The 17,954-nt window shown below is 42.2% G+C and overlaps 1 protein-coding gene across 2 annotated transcripts in view; it reads left to right on the top strand.

Annotated features, from left to right (window-relative positions):
* Positions 1–8,223: 8,223 nt before the first annotated feature.
* The window catches only part of IGSF22 (immunoglobulin superfamily member 22), a 33,503-nt gene continuing 23,772 nt past the window's right edge, over positions 8,224–17,954 (top strand). Inside the window, exons 1-7 of one of the 2 annotated variants that reach the window (XM_035130737.2) lie at positions 8,224–8,323; positions 10,855–10,989; positions 11,224–11,360; positions 12,570–12,669; positions 14,344–14,383; positions 15,444–15,621; positions 17,681–17,794. In XM_035130737.2, the coding sequence (XP_034986628.1) occupies positions 8,224–8,323; positions 10,855–10,989; positions 11,224–11,360; positions 12,570–12,669; positions 14,344–14,383; positions 15,444–15,621; positions 17,681–17,794 (804 nt within the window). Of the gene's footprint in view, positions 8,324–10,854; positions 10,990–11,223; positions 11,361–12,569; positions 12,670–14,343; positions 14,384–15,443; positions 15,671–17,680; positions 17,795–17,954 lie in introns of those variants that run through there. The other variant, XM_060276120.1, reaches the window with a different exon arrangement.

Below are 17,954 nucleotides of genomic sequence, written 5' to 3'. Positions count from 1 at the left end.
AAGACAACACATCGGAATTTCAGAATAGAAGATATTTATTTATAAATATATATATAAATATATAATATATATATAGTTTTACTTTCAAAATGCTTTATTTTGCATTTAAGAGCTAATATACCGTTTTTCTTCAACATGTGACAGGACACCATCTTCACCCCCCAAAAAGGCCTATTTATACTGTAAATAAGATCAGTAGCTTCATTTGTTACAAAATTTTAAAACATCATTGTCAGATTTGCTATTTTAAAAAACGAATTATAAAATTGCTACTAGATCCAAATACAGTGCGAAACTCTTTGATAAATGTATTGCTTAAGTCTGTAATGTATGTTTACTAAGCTTGAAAAGTAACTTTTTTGCCTTTTTTCTGATGGATTGTTTTTACATTTTAAACTACCGGATACTGTGTATATCATAAGACCTACTGAGTCTGTGCATTAAAGGATTCAAATGGATTCATACTGAAATTATTTATGGTTCATGCCTGGTATGTTTTGAACAATGCCTTCAAGATAGCTGTGGTATCAAAATGATGCAGAAAGAAGCTATTTAGAGTCGATTGCTTTTTCTGTCTGTATAGCATTCCTTAGAAATGGTGGGGGTGGGGAGAGAGCTTTTTCTCCTATTCCAGTTACTGAAGGTGGGGAATAAAAAAAATCACACAACATTACTGTTAATCGTGTTGTCAACATCATGTGTAGTTAGGTCCTAAAGTGCAGGGGACTTGTGAGTGAAGACACACATGGCCACTTGGAATGACCTCAGACTGGATCCACAAACCATATCACAAGGAGTTAGATTTGTGGATCAATCCTCTTAACTAATCCATATATTTGTGGTACTTGGGTGTTCATACTTGGGCGTTCAAAAAGCTTTTGACAAAGTCTCTTAGCAAAGATTCCTGGGTAAACTTAGCTGTGACAGGATGTCTCTTTATGTACGTAGTTCAAGAACCGGAAACAGGAATAATGGAGTTCTCACAAGGGAGGTAAGTAAGAATTAGGATCCTCCAAGGGTCTGCTGTGGGAGCATCACTATTTAGATTTCTCATCAATGATCTGGTATTTGGGGTTGATAGTGAAGTCTCCAAGTTTGGTGGTGTTATGTACTTTTCCGGTGTCTTCAGCAAATTATTCAAAAAAAAATCAAAAAGGTTGTGAAAAGCTTCAAACTGTCCTCTCCAAACTGTGTGAATTAGCAATTCAACTGCATTTGCCATTTTAGATAAGTAAGTGTAAGTAATGCACATTTGAGGTAGGGGTTGGAATCTTAACATATACTCTGATGGGGTCTCAGCTGGAAGTGAAGGGCTAGGAAATGGATGCTCAGGTTGTGGTGAATAGTGGAGGACTGGAGGAAAGTTGCAATGTTTAGTTTAGGGGAAAGGCAAGTAGGGCGATAAGCTGAATAGCAAGAGATTCAGGTGGCGCTGTGGTTAAACTACTGAGCCTAGGGCTTGCTGATCAGAAGGTCGGCGGTTCGAATCCCTGTGATGGGGTGAGCTCCCATTGCTTGGTCCCAGCTCCTGCCAACCTAGCAGTTCGAAAGCACGTCAAAATGCAAGTAGATAAATAGGAACCGCTACAGCGGGAAGGTAAACGGCGTTTCCATGTGCTGCTCTGGTTCGCCAGAAGCAGCTTTGTCATGCTGGCCACATGACCTGGAAGCTGTCTTCGGACAAACGCCGGCTCCCTCGGCCAATAATGCGAGATGAGCGCGCAACCCCAGAGTCGGTCACGACTGGACCTAATGGTCAGGGGTCCCTTTACCTTTACCTTTACCAAATAGACAAAAGGAAGAACTGTGGAATTTGCTTCCATAAAATGTAGGGATACACATTAACTTAGACTGCTTTGCATTCTGTAGGGAGTGATTGCATTAAAATGGCTTAAGCAGGCCTAAAGGTTGGTGGCTGTAGATGAAACCACAATAAATCTAGCAAGGGAACATTCTGCTAAACACTGGATAATTTCCAGTGCCAGTGTGGTGTAGTGGTTAAGAGCGGTAGACTCATAATCTGGGGAACCGGGTTTGCTTCTCCGCTCCTCTACATGCAGCTGCTGAGTGACCTTGGGCTAGTCATACTTCTTTGAAGTCTCTCAGCCCCACCCACCTCACAGGGTGTTTGTTGTGGGGGAGGAAGGGAAAGGAGAATTTTAGCCACTTTGAGACTCCTTCGGGTAGTGATAAAGCGGAATATCAAATCCAAACTCTTCTCTTCTTCTCTTCTTCCATTCCTTTCCATGGGGCCTGTGCAAGAACTACTTTCAGATGTAGCCTTGGGCATTGTTCCTTTGGTGCCAGCTTATACAGTCAGAAAAAAAACACAGATGGCATTTAGACTAAAATACTTAAGAGTTGCAGATTGGGCTGTTTTTGTGTATGTTAAACTGGTCCCCTTTTTTTGAAAAACACCAAAACCCTCCATATGCAATAAAAACCTAGTGTGGCAGAGAGAAGGATTTTGCTTTTCACATGACATGTTTTTTCCCCTGCTGTTTCTATAGATCCTTCCAATTCCAGAGTTCCATTCAAGGGCATCCTACAAATTGTGTGTGTGTGTGTGTGTGTGTGTGTGTGTGTGTGTGTGTGTGTGTGTTGAATACAATTTGCTTCCAGGTCCTACCTTTTAAAATGAACACAGCTAAGAACCTGAGGGAGAGGCAATTTCTGTAGCTGCATGTATGCCTTATATATATGAGAAGTTTCAGCGCTTGCTTGAGTCAAGGTTTTATTATTACCGTATGTCTGACCCCAGTTGAAGTCCCAGTGGCAACTCCAAGACTTTTTCTCTACTCTTATAAGGTAACGTCTTTCTGCGGCGATCTCTCCCCCAGGGATCTGACGGAGAGCCCTTGGAACAGCAGCTCTTCCTGCTTTGCATAGTCATCTGCTCTTCCCGCGAAAACAAGCATGAAGGAAATGTGCTGCAGGAGCTAAAAAAAAGGCTCCAATATAAAAGCGAGAAGCGATAAATGTTTTCAGTGGAAAGGAAAGGGTGGTCAGATAGTTTCTTATTTGGTTATATTAGGGAAGTCTTGATGGTGGGGGGGGGGGAATTCTTTATTTTTTAAAAATGGAGCATCTCTAGAACTTGGGTCAGAATTACCGAGTATGAATGGCACAGAGCCTCCACCAGAAATGGTGTCTCTGTGCCAAGTACGGTATCAGTCCCTCCATAATGTGAAGCAACTTACCCCATGTTGTGATGTCATCCTAGGCATTTCTTTTCCTTCCCCAACCCTGTCAGCCAATGAAATACAGTGAGGCTAGGGAACTGTATAATGTCATGATGATATGGAGCTATACAATATGGATATACAATGGTAAGTTTTAAGTTATGGGCGGAGCTCTACATCATAAGAGAAACTTATTGTTTTGCCCCTAAAGGCTCTACGTAAATGCTTAGAAGTAGGCAAACTACACACATTATATCCTTTTATTAGCTGACCTTCTGGTCAGCCACCTACTGGAGTTTGGCTTTGGAAATAGCAGACATTTTGTGATTAAGAGTGACATTTTTCAGTAGGAAAATTATTTTTTCTCCCTTAGCATGGATCCATGCTAGAGCTCTTCACAGTTTGCAATGCTTTCCGTTGCTTCCGTAATGAAAACGGAAAGGGCTAAAACAATGGCCATGATAAATGACATCTTGAGACATTTGTGAGAATATAAAACACCCTCAGGAAGCTGAGAAATAAGTTTAAGTGAGGTGCATTGAAGCAATTCCAAATGAGGTTACAAGTGCCTAGGTATTGTCCTGGGAACTTGAGCATGAAAGATCCTGCTACATATCCAGCCTGCTATTTTTTCCAATGCAATTTTCCCTTTGGGCATTACACTCACATTGTGACGAACAGAAGTATATGGAACATCTTTAACATCCACTGCAGCAACTTTCACATGATGAAATCCCAAAGTAGGGAACTAACTGGGACACATTATACAAAAAAGTTTGGGTCACATAGTATTTCCTGGTAATAAATACATGGTGCTAAATGACGCCTGGACATACTGTAATTTACTAGTGTCCCATTTTATACAATACATCACATTTAATAGCTGAGCCACTCAACATGGCAGCAGAGAGCAATAGGCATGAATCACTCTGTCTCTCTTGTTTTCTTGTTTTTCCATACTTAAATTCAGTTTTCCATATTTCAGCATCAATTTGTAGGTTGGGAGGAAATCTAAGTCCCCATGAAAATTCACCAGCATTTTCAAGTTACAAGAAAAGAGATTCTGACAAAACATCACAAAGAACTGTCTGGTGGTAAGAGCTGTTTGACAGTGGAGAAGGTGGTGGACTTTCCTTCCTTGAAGGTTTTTAAGCAGAGGATGGATAGCCACCTGCCATGAATGCTTCAGCTTAGATTTCTGCATTGCAGAGGGTTGGACTAGATGACCCTTATGGTCCCTTCTAATTCTAAGATTCTATTATTTTAGTGTGCATTTTTCATAATTGATACATTTTTATATGCCATTTTGCCAAATAAACACAGTTTTGCAAGTAGTTTCCCTTAATAAAATTCATTTCTTATGTTACTTCCCCAAAACATGCATTTTTATGAACATTTTCCCTAATATACTATTTTTGCGCATGAAATTTGGTTGGTGAACTTTGGTTTGCATGCCGTTTTTGGATAACATGAATTGTGTTCAAAATACAAACTCCATCCCTAAGGAACAGGAAAGCATCACAGAGTCTCAACTTCTAGCCTTCATGTGAACTGTACTGAGGGGCTTGGGATGGTATTCAGCGAAGAGTTCCTCAGAGTAGACCTGCTGAAATGAATAAACATGGCTAAGTGAGGTCCGTTAACTTTCCATGAGCCATGAGTAGAACTTAATAGACTACCACCCTTGGAGCCATGCACAAAAGAGCCCTCTGATACAGATCGCTAGCATTTCACGTGACACTTTTCATCATGAGCCACTTTCTACAATATTTTTCTGTGTGTACAAATGTTAATATGGGACAGAACATAGGCATAGCTGCCAAGTTATCCCTTTTTAAAGGGATTTTCCCTTATGCTGAATAGGCTTCCTCGTGAGAAAAGGGAAAACTTGGCAGCTATGAACATAGGAGAAAGCCATTTTTAAATGTAAGTCCTAGTGAGGACCACTTTTCAGTCATATGTAAAGTGTTGTTGTTTTTAACCACTTAAAATAATTTGCTAGGCTTCTTTCTTTGATAGCATGCTATATTTAATGGTTTTGCTGTACATACTCCCTCTTTAACCTTAAGGGTCTGTCTTCTTACTCTCTGTGAAACTGTTGAAGCTGCAGAAATGGATGTAACCACATAGCCCACAGGGGACCAGTGTTTATTTAAAGTTTGAACTACACAGAGCCATATTTGAAATATGCTGTGGGACCCAGCTGTCTTCCAGAGTCTCCCAAGACTCTTTAGCCAGTTCACATCTGCTACAGGACTCGGAAGAACTAACTGATGCTCCCTTAAAGTGCTGTTTCATAATAGAGACCACCAAGAACCTTGGTCGCCAGAAGAAAAGGTACTGTTTACAAATAATTTAGTTTGCCTCTTATATTTGTTTGGATTCTAATATATTGTTGTTGCTGCTGCTGCTCCTGCTCTTTTGCTTGTGTTTTATTTCTTAAAAAGTCCAGGAGGTTATATATATATATATATACCCCAACTATATTTATTTTACTAGATGGGTCAAATTAATAATATTCTCAGGTTACTAGAATTTTGAAATTTTTATTTATTCATTTATTTCATAAGATTTATATATCTCTTGATTGTAAAACAAACCCTCAAAGAAATTTGCAAAATGAATAAAACAATAAAATTATTGATAAAAATGACTAGTTTAAAACATTAAAAAATCTGGGTAGGCTTGTATTTAAAAAAATAGGTTTTTAGCAGAGCACTGAAAAGTATACAATGAAAGTACCTGCCTGATATCAACAGCCAAGGAGTCCCGCAGTGTAAGTGTTGCCACACCAAAAGACTGATTTATATGGAATAAGGCAATCTCAATGGTAAACTGGTCCCAAGTTGTTAGGGGGCTTTATATACCAATAGTAACGCCTTGAACTCAGCTTGGTAGCAAACCAGCAAGCTGTGCAGATCTCTGAGTGCAGTTGTTATATGCTAATTAAGATCTCACTCCTTTTAGTATTCTGCACTAACTGCAGCTTTTGGATCAAGCGTAAGGGAAGCCCCACGTAGAGAACATTGCAATAATCCATTCTTGAAATAACCAATGCATGAACTACTATGGCAAGGTTTTCCCAGTCCAGGAATTGTAAAAGTCTAGCACTGAGGCCAACTGGTCTTCCAGTGACAAAAGCTGGATCCAGAAGCAGCCCCAGACTGTGAACCTCTTCCCCATCCAAAGTAGACAATTGCCCAATTTCTCAGGCATGGGAACTACTCACTCACAGTGCATCCATCTGGCCAGGATTCAAGCCCAGCTTGTTTTTCCTCACCTGCCTCACCGCTGCATCCAATCACTAGCTCAGGAACTGTAAGGCCTCTCCTGATTCAGATGTTACGGAGAAATAAATCTGAGTGTCATCAACGTACTGATGGCACCTTGTCCCCAAACCCCTAATGACTTCTCCCAGCGTCTTCAGATAGATATTAAATAGCATTGGAGATAAAAGAGTACCTGAGGCTCCCCATAACCTAACCATCAGGGGGCAAAGAGCACTCTCCCAGCATCACTCTCTGGGCTTGGTCCCAAAGGCAGGACAGCCTGATCTAAGGAGGGTCACAGCAGCAGCAAGTAGCACAATACAAATACACAGCAAACCGCATGAAGAAATGGGGCCTCAACTGCATGTTTGGGTTGAAGATGAGTCCTGGATCTGAAAAGATGCAGACCATCTTCACACTAGTGGCAGGCTCCATCAATAATGTGCAGTGTTGTCATGGAAACTCTCTTCCGTGATCTGAGTGACAGATAAGTTTGGTGGGTGGCTCTCAGTAGAAATGTGATTTAGAGGTTTGATATAAAATAAGCAAGCCAGCCTGCTGCCTGAAAACCATATGGCACCAAACCTCATTGCTGTTCCACCCAATGAACTCCCATCCCCATGCATCTACCTATTATCCAAGCAACGAGGGCCAGGCTGTCCTACATCAAGATGCCATACCAAACCAGGCAGTTCAGATGGTGAGGGCATATCTGACCAGTGTTTAAAATGCTTCAATGGCCCCTGGGTTTTCCTGAGCTCCTAAACTCCTAGTCCTAAGGATTAGGATACAGTTGCTTACTGGACCATCTTGTCTTTCCCCACAGTCCGCACGATCACTGTGATTATCATCTGAAGCTTCCCTCATGGTTGACCCCCACCTTCTTGGGTAATGATGATGACCAGAAACAGGCTGCCAGGGGTTGTGGTTCCTGGCTTTGGAATGCCGTCCGTAGGGAGGCTGACTAGGTCCTTATTGTTATTATCATTTGGGTCCCACATGGACCTTTTTATTCTCCTAGGCTTATAAATCTTTTCGATCCTTTAAGAAGCAGTACAAAAATATGGCTCTTCCATCTTTATTATATATTGTTAGATAGGGTTGGCTTTGGGTTAAAGGTTATGGAAGATGCACCTAGTTATTAATAGATAAGTAAAATGCCAGGGTGTGGCATTTCCCTCTGCTTGTGGGAAAGGCTTTTTTTAATCCCGTGGATTAAAGAGAACTGAAAGAAATTTTCACTTATTCTTCCTCCCTCCAGCACCCCCACCCCTGGCCAAAAAATAATTGTATCTCACAGTTGCAAGACCCTCCAGCACAGCATGGACTGTGATGCAGGGAGTCACAAGAGGGAAGAAGGAGCTGGTGCAAAATTGCCTCCATTTATGGAGGCATATACGAGATCACAAGCCCTTTCCACAAACAGAAACGCACAGTTGGGTGTTACCTAGTTTCCCCAGATGTGGAACATTACTAATCTTGACAAGAGTGGATGACAATAATGTAATGGGAGAAAATCAATAGAAGTTCTTGGGGACGTTGCTGAGATGAGGGCCCCAACCCTTCTCCCTGTTCCTGCTCACTCCAGCCATTGAGACCAGACTGGCTCCTCTCTGCTTTGTCCAACTGCTATATCACTTTACCCCAATCCTGCATGCTGTTTCATGGTCATGAGATATGGGAGTGAACACTAGACTTGCTTTGACTGAGTAAAATGATCAAGCTTTTTATTCTACAGCCCCTGAAAATACTGTAATCTGCAGAACGCCATTATGGCAACCGCCGTCATGCATATGGAATCTCACTCCATGGTCTCCAGCTCTAGCTCCAGCTCAGTGCAGCACATGTCTCGGACCACCACAATTGTGGGAGGCAAGTATTATGACAATCTCCAGAAGCTCGGAGCATCAAATAATGTTGTTGGTTAATAAGGAGCTAAATCTGTTGGGCTCAATCCAGCTAAAGTCAGCTGTGAGAAAGGCTACTATCTCTATCCCTATTAAGTTATAATTTTTAATTGAGTTTATGTTGGCTGTAATTTTCACCCTGTAGTTTTTACCCTGAGAATTTTTTACAATAAAGGATGATTTCATAAATAATGACTGAATTAATGAATAATTCTGTCCACACTTACCTAGCTGTTAAGTCTCATTGAACTAAATGGGACATAACTTCTGCATGCTTAGGCTGGCATTATGTGTCCCACAGAAGGAAATTTGTTCTTTGTCACCATCACCATTACTGTTTTAAGTAAAGGAACCTCAGTTAGTTATGACGAACTCTAGCTGGTTAGAGCCATCTTGTGCTGATGTTAACATTTTGTTACATGTTTTCTACTTTTGCGTTTGCATTTCAATTTCCATACATTTCTGAACAAATTGGTTAACCCTTTCTCAGTGTGTGGTATGGGAGTGGGGAACCTCCGACCCACAGGCCAAATTTAACCCACCAGGCCTCCCCACAAGGCGTTCTTGTTTACCTGCCCTTCTACTCAGAATGGGCTACACTTAAAACACAACATTAAAAACCGTTTCAAACAGCATACACGCACAAAAAAATAATGTGGGTCCTAAAAATATACATCTCAGGTGTCAGCCCTCCCCACCTGTCAAAATTTGTCTCAGCAGGGATGGGCAGATAGGGAAGTAGCAACACGTAGTGCAGCTCACCTTGTGCCCTGACTCCATCATGCTGAGCTCTTCCCATCTTGCAGACAACTTATACCAGAAATATGCAACTGGTAGATAGCAGAGCATTATTTTAAGTCTCAGCTGGAACTAACCTCCTGTGTTATTACCAAGAACTAGAGAATGGCTGAGACATTGGTGGGTGTGAGGGGTATGATGCTCCCCTCAAATCCCTGCCATAGTTTCCCATTCTCTTCTGCACCCAGCATTAATTCCTTGCCCTTCCATTTAGAGTTCTCTGCAACCTTATCCATCCATTAACTCTCTTTATAGCTCAGTATATCATTGCCTGCGACTGCCACTTCTTATTTTACCACCCTCAACTTCCTTGATGTCTCCTGCTCCATTATTTATTATATCTATTGTTTATTTTTTATTAAACTTATATACCACCCTTCATCCATATATCTCAGGGCAGTTCACAACATAGAAATACAAGATATAAACACAAAATACAGAATAAACATTTAGTTTGTCCATCCTCCATGGTTATCCTTATGCAAAGCACGTCCTCCTTCATGAATACCTAGATAGCCCCTCCCCTTTCTATCTTCTTTCACATTGCAGCCCCAAATCAACCTCTTCCATAAAGCTTTTGTATTAACCCCTCTATTGCCACTCAACACTTATTACCCTTCCTTTCCACTCCCACCAATCACTGACTAAATTTATCTTGTAACCTCCTTTGTTACAAGGAGGACTACCTTTGTTTTCATTACTCTGTACAACACTGGGTGCACTGATAGGTAAAGGTAAAGGGACCCTGGCCTGACCATTAGGTCCAGTCATGACCAACTCCGGGGTTGTGGCGCTCATCTCGCTTTACTGGCCGAGGGAGCCAGCGTACAGCTTCCAGGTCATGTGGCCAGCATGACAAAGCTGCTTCTGGTGAACCAGAGCAGCACACGGAAACGCCGTTTACCTTCCCGCTTTAGCGGTACCTATTTATCTACTTGCACTTTCGAACTGCTAGGTTGGCAGGAGCTGGGACCGAGCAACGGGAGCTCACCCCGTCGCAGGGATTCGAACCGCTGACCTTCTGATCGGCAAGCCCTAGGCTCTGGTTTAACCCACAGCGCCATCTGCGTTACCTGGGTGCACTGATAAAGACAGATTAATCGATTAATCTGAAGAGTCCGTCACATTTGATATTACTTAGCTGTTTATATTCATTACAGTTCACACGTTACATCAGAGCTTTTCTAATGTCTATATGAACTAGGAGCATCCGCATAGTGAAGACAGGAGAGAAGCAGATCAACGAAACACATTCTGTCCATTGCTCATCCCTCTGGTGCCATTGCTTATGTCAGAGGAGGGCAACCTGCGACCTGGGGGCCAAACCTGTTTTCCTGAAACCATAACTGACATCAGGTGTGAGGCAGGTAGACATATGGCTGCTTTCATGACAAAAAGCAGGATTGAGCCCCCATGCATCAGCTGATCCTGCTTAGTTTGGGTGTGTAACTCTTATGCACACCCAACCCACCCACCCCTGCCCCCAGAAAACAGCATTTCTCTTTAGGAAGACACTAAAATGGCACAAGTCATTATTTTCCATGACTTGCTATGTGGACCTCAGAGACGAAAATGGGGATTTAATTCTCAAAATAAGTTAATGAAATAACTGCCCACATACTATGTTCTTTTGGGGGGTGGGGAGTTGAAATCTGGTGAACCATTTTATATGAATAATTGTAAGTTTCTGCCTGGCAGAGGAGACGGTTTCAACTAGCAAGAGCTCTTCTGTTGTGGAGTCTTTCAGCATGGTTTCCCACTCTGTCGAGATACCTGCAGGGGAGAGCATCCCAGAATTTGTAGAGAAACCTCATCCACTAACAGTCCCTGAAGGTGAGCAGAAGTAGCATTCATCTAGTCTATAAGCCACTTCACCTTCAAGACATCACAGGCACTATCCGAAGACGCAAAAACCAGAGCTAGCCGCACAGAAACTCTGCATGCAGCTGCTCTTCCTCTAGCATTAGTTGGAGGAGGAATGGTTAATTTTGGCACAGAAAAGTTAGGTTGCTGCAAAATAGAATATCACTCGAATTTCACTTGATGCTGCTTCACATTTACCTACAGGAGACAAAGCTGTATTTCGAGCCAAAGTGAAAGGGAACCCAAAACCCAGTGTCGTCTGGAAAAGAGAAAGTGGGATACCAATCAAAGAAGGATCAAAGATGTTTTACGACAGCATCAATAAGGAGTATGTCCTTAAGGTAATATGAGTTGCTTTGAAAATCCATTTTCTTACTATAACCTACTTCTCTGAAGTGTAGAGAGGGAAGAATCTTCTGGATTTCGATTTCTCTCATACTGTATTTTGCTTTTATAGTCTTCAGTTCCAATCTCCCCATTTCTGCATCAGTTTGCTTATTAAAAAAAATATATATGAAAATTTGTATGCATTTTTCATGCACATTTTTCCAAATATTTCCATTTTGTACACAAAGCTGCGTTTTTGCAAACCATTTCCTCCTAATACTATGCATTTTTGCACCTTATGTTTACTTGTTTATCTGCACACTTTCCCCAATATATGCATCTTTGTACTCAGTTTTTTGCTGGTGAGCCGCATCACAAAATTTGGAGAGGTGCAACTTTTGAAGTTTAGCTGTGTTTCGTTTCACATATTGGCTTAGGAAGTGTGGCTTAGGTTTGCATTAAAAATGAACTGAAATGAATTTCTGCTCTACATCAAGCTGAATGCCGTATTTTTCAACAGCAATCTTCAGTGTTACAGTTTGAAATGCTCCCACTCTGTTGGGCCATCAGCTGCGGTATTCAGAGAGTTGCATTTATTAAGCTGTTCTTCAATTATGGAAAAACATGCATAGGGCCTTTGAAATAACTTATTGGCTCATGTGATGTCATTTTAGGGAGAGGAAGTCAAAGAGAAGAGGTAAAATCTCTCCAAAGAGCTCTCTTCAGTCTTCTTGCTAGTTCAACCCTGAGAAGTGGCTCCAGGCAAGTATGGAGCCAAGGCCAGGAGTGAGAAATCTGTGACTCACTATACCAGGCATCCCCAAACTGCGGCCCTCCACATGTTTTGGCCTACAACTCCCATGATCCCTAGCTAACAGGACCAGTGGTCAGGGATGATGGGAATTGTAGTCCAAAACATCTGGAGGGCCGAAGTCTAGGGATGCCTGTTCTATATATTGTTGGATTGCAACTCCCATCTGCTCAGCCAGCATGGCGAATCACCAGAGATGATGGGAGTTACAGTTCAACAACATCTGGAGAGCCATATGTGAGAATAGCCCTGTCTGGAGAAGCCTTATCTTTAGCAAGAGGCAATTGCTTCAAATCAACATGAAATTGACTCCAGATGCCTCAGTGTTTAAGGGGCGAGTTATGCTGGTTGCATAAAGTCTGCAAGTGCCCCTCACTGCCTGTTTTGTCTGGGTGCCCTGTCTTCTTTGCAGATGGAAAACCTCCATGCAGATGATGCAGACAATTACAAGTGTGTTGTTTCCAATGACCATGCTGACCTCATCTGTACTGTGTCCTTGACTATAAGTGAAAGTAAGTACCAAACACATACCTAAACTGATTTCATGGGGGAAAGACACTGCATTAGAGGGGGGAAAGAAAGGCCTTCGGAACTTTTACCAAAGTGGAATATGGAATAAGGATATGGAAGCTCTTTGGTAGATGTGTAATAAGGTATACAGGTGGGTCTCCTAAGCTACGCTGTAAACTGGTTCCTTGTTCCTAATTTATTTATTTATATTTATCAAATTTATATACCACCCTGTACTTGAAGGTCTGAGAGTGATACATAGGATAAAATCAGAATATAAAACCACAAAATATATGATCAAAATAAAAGCAAAACCAACCCAATAACCCCCGCCCACACATTTTAAAAGGGTATAGGATGTCAATCAACCCAAGGCCTGGTTAAAGGGAAATGTTTTTGCCTGGCACCTAAAGGTGTATAAGGGTAAAGGTGTGTAAAGGTGTATAATGAAAATTCCCGTTCTTGTGTTGCCACCCTCCAGACCTCTGGTGGAGTAGGCACATGAAGAAGAGCTTCAGAAGATGATCTCAGGGTCTGGGTAGGTTTCTATGGAAAGAGGCAGTCCTTGAGGTATTGCAGCCCTGAGCCATTTAAAGCTTTATAGGTCAGCACTTTGAATTAGGCCCAGAAACTAATTGGTAGCCAGTGCAGTCGAACCAGGATGGATGTAATATGTTCAAACTGTATTTACCTGGTGAGCAACCAGGCTGAATTCTGCACCAGCTGAAATTTTTGAACCATCTTCAGAGGCAGCTCTACGTATAACGCATTGCAGTAATCTAACCTTGAGATTACTAGAGCATTGACAACAGTAGTTAGGCTATCCCTGTCCAGATAGGGGCATAGCTGGGCTACCAGCCAAAGCTGGTGGAAGGCACTCCACGCTACTGAGACCACCTGAGCCTCAAGTGACAACAAAGGATCCAGGAGTACCCTGAAGCTATGAACCTGCTCCTTCAGAGGAAGTGCAACCCCATCAAGAACAGGCAATCCTACCCATCTGGTCTAGGGAACCACCCACTAACAGTGCCTCAGTCTTATCTGGATTGAGCTTCAGTTTGTTGGTCCTCATCTAGTCCATTATTGAGGCAAGAAACCAGTCCAGCATTTCCACTGCCTCACCTGCAGCCGTAAAGGAGAAGTAGAGCTGAGTGTCATGGGCATACTACTGACAACATACTCCAAACCTCCAGATAACACCACCCAGTGGTTTCATATAGATGTGAAACAGCATAGGGGTTAGGATCGAGCCCTGCGGAACCCCACATTGAAGGCTCCATGGGGCTGAAAAGCATACCCCAAGCAACATCCTTTGTGAACAACCATCCAAGTACGACTGGAACCACTGCAAAGCAGTGCCCCCCCCCCCGTTCGGACAGCCGTTCCAGAAGGATACCATGGTTGATGGTATCAAAAACTGCTGAGAGGTTAAGGAAAATTAACAGGAACATGTTTCCCTTGTCTCTTGAGAGAGATCACAATACAGGGTGACCAAAGCAGTTTCTGTGCCAAACCCCGGCCTAAACCCCAATTGAAAAAGATCTAGAAAATCAGTTTTTTCCAAAAGCACCTGGATCTGGTTCGCGACCACTCGCTCCAGAACCTTACTTGAGAATGCAGACTGTCTGTACTAACTCTCTACTTTTAATTTTCTTTCACTTTTTTTAAACCAAAAGGTGAAGAAAAGCTGGATTTCAAAAAAATGTTGAAGAAAAGGTGAGATGCTCTCCCAACCCCCAATACACCTGTGGTCAGTTTCCAGATCTTTCCCCTATGTGGGTTACAAAGAGGACCAGCCCAAGGAGTTTTGCTGCCTGAAGGAAAGGGCAAGACGTTTCCTCCTCCCACTCCTGTTCCATGTACAAAAGCCCAGCAGACTGCTGAATCTTATCTCAACATCCTCCATTTCATCCCAAGGGCAGTGGCCTAGATTAGTGGATGCAGGATAGGCTGCATAGCACCTGCACATCCACTCTCTGCCTCAGTATTTGCCTCCTGAGGCAGCTGCCTCACTTTGCCTCATGGTAGGGCTGGCCCTGGTTACAACATCATTGTGGGTTGGTTGCTGGGATGGTGGCCAAGCAAGAAGCAGTATGAGCACTGCTCCTGCAGGAGTTAAAGGCCATGGCAATGAGAGAGGCCAGAGTATGGCTGTCCCTGTGGATGGCAAACCATGTAGGGGTCATTTTTTTCTGTTAGTTTGTTTGCTTTAAACTTTTTAATGCCACGTCTCTAACCAACTCCTGTCTTCCACTGCCTCCCGCAGTTTTTTTGACCAAACTGCAGGAGGCAGTGGAAGACAGCAGTGCCTGGCGTGCTGTGGTCCATGGGGTCATGAAGAGTCTGACATGACTAAATGACAACAACAATTATTGAGTGGTGCAGGGAGGGAGAAGGAGTCCCAAAGTAGCTGTTCCATTGTCTCTGTCTCAGGCCATGGGTGGGGAGTGGCCTGTCAGCCAGAAAACACAGTGAGCAGCCAAATCTGAGCCAAGAAACAATCTGTTATGTTCCCTCAGGGAGCTCAGGGAGGAAGTAGCCCAACCACATAGATCAGAATGTTCTCTGGGAGAAGAAGAAAAACATACCCATGGATAAAGGAAAATAGTTTGGGAAAGATTTGTCTTAAGACTTCCAAGCTGGTTTAATTATCATGGTTTCCCTCTCAAGAGCCCTGGGAATTATAGTTTTGCAAAGACCCTGATGATTTTCTGTTAGAAGTAGATGAATAAATACCAAATGGCTGCCACATGACCTGTTCTGTGTGTGCACACAGGGGGCCTCCGGCTCAAAAGAAAAAAGAGAAGAGGGTGGTTAATGAGAAAGAAATGCTGGAGATTCTCTCCAAGGTGCCCAAGAAGGACTTTGAGAAGGTCTGCATGGAATACGGCTTCACAGATTTCCGAGGACTTCTTAAAAAGCTGAAGGAGATGAAGAAAAAAGTAGAAGTTGAGGTTAGTGATGCTTTTGGACACTGAAACGACATTCCATCTCTGCTCCCAGGTATACCATAAAGAAGTCTTCTGTTTCAATTTGGCAGCAGTTATTTTATTCAGGTGCATGTTGTCTTATCTGTATGTCATGGGGGGGGGATATTGGATCAAAGAAAAGTGGAATTCAGTCTTTGGGCATTAAAAAAAGAAAATAGTAATAATAATAACAATGTGTGTGTTTTAATCCTACCTCATGAAAAATATTGCCATGATACACTTGTATGCAAAGTCTGTTGATGCAAAAACAAAAGATTGGATCCAATGGTGCCCTTCCGTAATCAGAAAAATCTTTGAGTCAGTGAAGCCTTCTGCAAACAGAAGTTGGGATGAGGGTGTCAATCTTGACTTATTTCCACCCTCCACCCCACACTGTTCCAGAGGGTGGGCCAAACCTCCAGAGCAGATTTCAGAGGGCGGGGTGGGGGAAAAGAGCCAAGAGCACCCTCACAGAACTCTGTATCCCGTTTGAAGGGTCCTCTTCCATTTAATGACTAACCACTTTTGGGTGCCATAAGCCTTGGTATATTTGTGATACTTAAGATGCCACAGGACTCTTGGCTCTACTTCCTACACATGCAAACACAAACCTCCAAACTGTTGGTATATGTGAAACTGAAACTAGTAGTCATTCCTTATCTATGCAGTGTAACGTAAACTTCTAGAATCAAGTGGCTTCAAAGACAGGAGCATGAGGTGATGTTCATGCACAGAGACTAGGAGAAAGATATGTGTTTGTTCATTTTCTGTAGGAATGTTCAGGGAAGCAGGAGAGGATATCTTGTGTATTAATATCCTTCCTAACTTGCATTAGCAAGTTCCTTTAGCGGAGTTTACATTCCCCTTTTACAGGCACAGCAGATAGCTGGTTGCAGGCTTGTGTAAGCCTCTCACTATCATACAATTCAGTATTGAATTGTATGTTCCTGGTAAGTTTCCTTTTATCCCTCTTAAAAGAATAAAGACACAACAATCTTATTTAAAGTCAATAAAAGACATTTACTCACATCAGTTCACAGTCGGATCCCTGAAGGCAGACTTAGTTACAAATATGTACATGTGGATCTACCCCATATGAGGGAATAATCCCAGTGACTGCAAGCTAGCAGTCACTGCAGTTCACACGACGAAAGGAAGATGGAAAAGAGAGAGTGTGGCAGCATGCCTTGTCCTTTTGTTACCTGGACAGGTAAGGTCACGCCCACCTCTAGCCACGTGCAAAAGGAAGTATGCTCCAGCCCAGGAGGAACAAGGAAGTTTCGACTGGCTGGATGGAACAAACATCCCCTTGCATGTCCACTCTAGAAAAACAAGGAATGTTGTACTTGACTGCTCTCGGTGGATTACATCCCACATTTTCTCTCTCTGCTCTTCTTCCTGCTGTGAGGGGGAGAACCATATCCAGATGCAAACTGTCCTAGCAGCATGCTAGTCACTGATTTGTGGGCTATTGGTGTACAGAACCATTAAGCTGTAAACCAGCAATAAACCTTACTGCTTGCACCGTGGGTGTGAAGTGAGTTTATTGCATCAGTGATTGTCTCCACAAAAGGCTTGACAATGCTGCGCAGAGTGGAGCATGCAGAGGAGCGTGCTGGACACATTGTGAGCTGGAAAAGAAACTCACAAATATTCAACACACACAAACAAAATGAATAATAGGCCACAACAAGAGAGCATTATAACAAACAGAATTCAAAGTTAAGTTAAACAGCAGCAAAAGGATAGAAGCAGGAAGGTATCAGCAATCCTATTTACTAATGAAAATTGGACTTTTAAGGAGAATGCTAAAAAAAAATGTTATTGTTATTTATTAAATTTGTATACTGCCCTATAGACCTGCAGGTCTCAGGGCAGTTACAGCATAAAAACACAGAATCCATAATAATAATAATAATAATAATAATAATAATAATAATAATAATAATAAGGTTAGGGCATAGGAAATCATTTGGAATTATGATTCATTCTTTTTTAAAAAAGAGAAATTATTAATGATTTTCTTTGGTTAATTTCTGTTCAGGCAGTAAAAATTCTGAAGCCTCTGGAGGATGTTTCTGCTAAGGTGGACTCTACAGCAATATTTGATTGTATTTTAGAACTGAGGGATGCCAATACAAAGATGACATGGATCAAGGTAGGTAAACAAACACCTTTCTTTATATTGGCTGAAACAAAGGAAGGTGGTATGTGAGATTTTCAGACTAATGAATGGAGGGGTATCTGTCATAGGTTTTCCTCTAAAGCTGCCTTTTTGGCTAAGCCCATTTAATTCAATGCATTTTATATTCCAAGAA

This window comes from Zootoca vivipara, chromosome 1 (genome assembly GCF_963506605.1).
Source record: "Zootoca vivipara chromosome 1, rZooViv1.1, whole genome shotgun sequence".
Classification (NCBI taxonomy): domain Eukaryota; kingdom Metazoa; phylum Chordata; class Lepidosauria; order Squamata; family Lacertidae; genus Zootoca; species Zootoca vivipara.
Note: the sequence above shows the minus strand (reverse complement) of the source record. Positions and strands in the feature narration are given on the sequence as shown.